Source organism: Bidens hawaiensis, unplaced genomic scaffold (assembly GCF_021521415.1).
Source record: "Bidens hawaiensis isolate Kalapana, Puna unplaced genomic scaffold, B.hawaiensis_p1.1 tig00058329_1, whole genome shotgun sequence".
NCBI lineage: Eukaryota > Viridiplantae > Streptophyta > Magnoliopsida > Asterales > Asteraceae > Bidens > Bidens hawaiensis.
The window spans coordinates 1-3,525 of record NW_027500536.1 but is presented as its reverse complement, the minus strand read 5'-3'; the positions used below and the strand labels follow the sequence as shown (position 1 = coordinate 3,525).

Here is a 3,525-nt window from a genome sequence, read left to right as displayed (position 1 = left end):
AGTTGACACCTCACCAAATCTATTTCCAAATTCTTGAATTTGCATATCCAAAACTATATTAAAAACTTAAACCTCAAAATGATGATTCTGTTGAGCTTGTTTCTGTTTGATATTTCTCGTTCAAAAAAAAAGTTAATGGTTTCTCTTTGCTTTGGGCTATAAACTTTGTTTGTGCTTTGTTTGATTTGAATTTTAAAGAAATGATGATTCTGTTGAGTCTGTTTCTGTTTGAGCTTGTTTCTGTTTAATGTTCTCGTTCAAACAAAAGAAAAAAAGATTAATGGTTTTTATTTGATCTGGGCTATAAACTTTGTTTGGACTTTATTTGATTTAAACTTTTAAATTAGTTGAGCTTTAAACAAATAGGGGTAACGTATTATTTTTTCAGTGGTAGCGAAATATGAAAACCGACTAAAAAAAATTACACCGCCGACGAAAAGTTATGAGATAGCACAGGCTACCACTAATTGTGAACCACATCAGCCCCTGTTTTTTATATTAGCTATGCTTAAAACGTCAAAATTAGTATAAACACTTATAAATAGATAGGGGGTTAATAAAACTAGTAATGAAACAAGTGGTAACCGTACCAAATGTAAATATTCAATTGCATTATTTTCATCCAATAGTGACAAATCAACGTGAAATTTGCATGTTTGGGTGTGTGAGCTGTATCCATCAAATTATAAACAGAAAGTTTGACTCCTTCCTGATCCTTTCCTTCCTTCCTTTGCATCTCCCGGCCACTGCCGAGTTTGTTGACTTTAAACATGTTTTCATTATCCACACTTCGCTATAAATACCTCTTCATCTTTACTCAAACCTCACATCCGAAACAACTAATATACTTCACTAAATTCACCAAACAAACAAATCTTTGTAGTGATGGAGGTTTCAAGCATAAAACAAACATTGTTTATTGTCTTGTTAGCCACCTTAATGACCTTGGCAGTGGGCCAAGGCACTCGAGTCGGATTCTACCGGACCACATGCCCAAGGGCAGAATCCATCGTGCAATCAACTGTCCAGTCCGCCATCCGCAACAACCCCACGATGGCACCTGGTTTACTAAGAATGTTCTTTCACGATTGTTTTGTTAACGGTTGTGACGCCTCAATCCTACTCGATGGTTCTTCTTCTGAGAAGACCGCTGGCCCCAACTCATTATTGAGAGGCTTTGAAGTCATTGACGCTGCAAAGACACAGCTTGAAACTGCGTGTCCTGGGGTGGTCTCTTGTGCTGACATTCTTGCCCTCGCTGCCCGTGATTCTGTGGTGCAGGTACCGAAAATATTCAAAATCGTGAATGATACTTTGAGAGGTTTTTGGTTCAAGTCTTACAAATGACATAAATTCGCCATTCAAAAAATAAAAAAAGAAATAACTGATAACCAATGGTTTTTATACAAATTCTACTATGAAAAGGATAATAACAAAACATTAGTAAGTAACAACTATCAAAATCTCCAAAACTAAAATTACATAATGTCTAAGAGATAATAATAACGTACTATTAAACTATAAGTGATAATAAAGTCAACAATATTTGCATGCGTGAATACTAGCTCATTATATGAATTATGATGAAATAAGAATAAGTTGTATATATTTGGCTTTAAGCATGTACTTATTAAACTTTTTGGACGTTGCAGACCGGAGGAACGGGCTGGCCAGTGCCATTAGGCCGCAGAGATGGATTAGTGTCACGGGCAGCGGATACCGCAAACCTGCCAGCTTTTAACGACCCTGTTAGTGTCCAAACCAGGAAGTTTAGTGACAAAGGTCTTAACGCCCAAGATCTTGTTGCTCTTAGTGGTAAGCTAAACACAAAAAATATTGTACTCGTATTATCATATTTGCCCGTATCACGATAACACGAACACACATGCTAATAAAATAATTAATTTCTAGGAGCACATACAATCGGGACAGCAGCATGCGCGTTATTTAGCTACAGGCTATACAACTACAACAACACCAATGGACCTGACCCGACTATCGACACAGCATTCCTCCCCACACTCCGAAGCCTGTGTCCCAACGGTGGTGATGGTTCAAGACGTGTGGATTTAGACACAGGCAGCGTAGGCCGATTCGACAATTCCTACTACTCTAACTTGAGAAACAGGCGTGGCGTACTTGAGTCAGACGCTGCTTTATGGAATGACCCGACGACACAGAGGTTTGTGCAACGGTTTCTTGGAGTTAGGGGACTGCTTGGATTGACATTCAATGTTGAGTTCGGGAGATCGATGATTAAGATGGGTAATATTGAGGTGAAAACCGGGACTCAAGGCGAAATCCGTAGGGTTTGCACTGCTATTAACTGATCGATGAGGATGCGAGTTTGATTTAGGAATGATTTACAAGTTGTTTATACAAATATACAATCATATCCTAGGAATAAGATTCATAGAATAAAGCTGTAATAAACCATGTTTTTCATTTCTGTTGTTTGTGTTTTTTAGTGGTTACGTGCATGTTATGTGAGTTTTTTGCTGGAATAGGTAGGTGTGTTTAAAAAGAAGTGGCTTTAGGTGCACAACTATATTTTAATTGATTTTATGTAAGTTATTATTTGAGATAGAGAATAATGATGAAACCTCACTAACCTTTTCAAATGATGGTCCATATTATTCAAGTGGCCGTCCATGTCATTAAAGGTGTAAGGTGTCACGACATGTGAAATCCTTTATTTCAAATAGAGGTTTATAAATAAGATTAAGAATTTGTAATATATATATATAAGTATAAAAATCCTAATAATAATAATAATAATAACAACAACACCAACAAAATAATAATAATAATATGATTAATAATCATAAATTAATTATAATACTTGTTATAATTATAATAACAATATTAGTATGTTTGATGATAATAATAATAATAATATTCTAAGTAATAATAATAAAAATAAACGTTAATAATAATCCCAATCTATTTACTTAATTATGTGTTATATATGTTAAAATAATTTAATATATTTATGATTACTTTTATAAATTATAGAACAATAAAACTATAATATAATACAAATTATATAAAATAATACAATACAGCACAACAAATACAATTAAAAACAACTTGAATTATTTTGAAAATTTTGACTTAGAGGTAAATGTGACACTATAATATATCACATGCCATAAAGATCTAAGTAAAAAATTTCAAAATAATTCATGTTGTTTTTTGAGGCTAGTTATATCTTGGCCACAGCTACTAATATTGTATTTTTCTATATAGTTTTTATATTGTATTATATTTTTATTTTATTGTATTTAATTAAAGTGAATCATAAACTATTAAATGATTACAACATAAATAACAAATATTTAATTAAATAGATTGGGATTCTTATTAAGGTTTATTATAATTAGTTTGAATATTTATTATTATTATTATTATTAACTTACGAGTTTTGCTATTATATTATTACGAATATTATTATTTAGTAGGATTTTTATACTAACATATATAATTTACAAATTCTTCATCTTATTCATAATCCTTTATTTGAGA

The 3,525-nt window shown here is 32.5% G+C and overlaps 1 protein-coding gene across 1 annotated transcript; it reads left to right on the top strand.

The window, feature by feature from the left end:
* Positions 1–842: 842 nt before the first annotated feature.
* Positions 843–2,444, top strand: LOC143602297 (peroxidase N1-like). Its single transcript, XM_077079460.1, has 3 exons — positions 843–1,281; positions 1,653–1,815; positions 1,912–2,444. Exons 1-3 carry the CDS (start codon positions 886–888, stop codon positions 2,328–2,330), a joined length of 978 nt encoding a protein of 325 aa, XP_076935575.1. The 5' UTR covers positions 843–885; the 3' UTR covers positions 2,331–2,444.
* The last annotated feature ends 1,081 nt before the right edge of the window (positions 2,445–3,525 follow it).

Bases quoted from the DNA above. Each gene is read 5' to 3' on its own strand.
- LOC143602297 (XM_077079460.1), top strand. From the start codon at position 886: ATGGAGGTTTCAAGCATAAAACAAACATTGTTTATTGTCTTGTTAGCC. The intron at 1,282-1,652 runs GTACCGAAAATA...TGGACGTTGCAG, and splicing joins CCCGTGATTCTGTGGTGCAG to ACCGGAGGAACGGGCTGGCC. The intron at 1,816-1,911 runs GTAAGCTAAACA...ATTAATTTCTAG, and splicing joins AGATCTTGTTGCTCTTAGTG to GAGCACATACAATCGGGACA.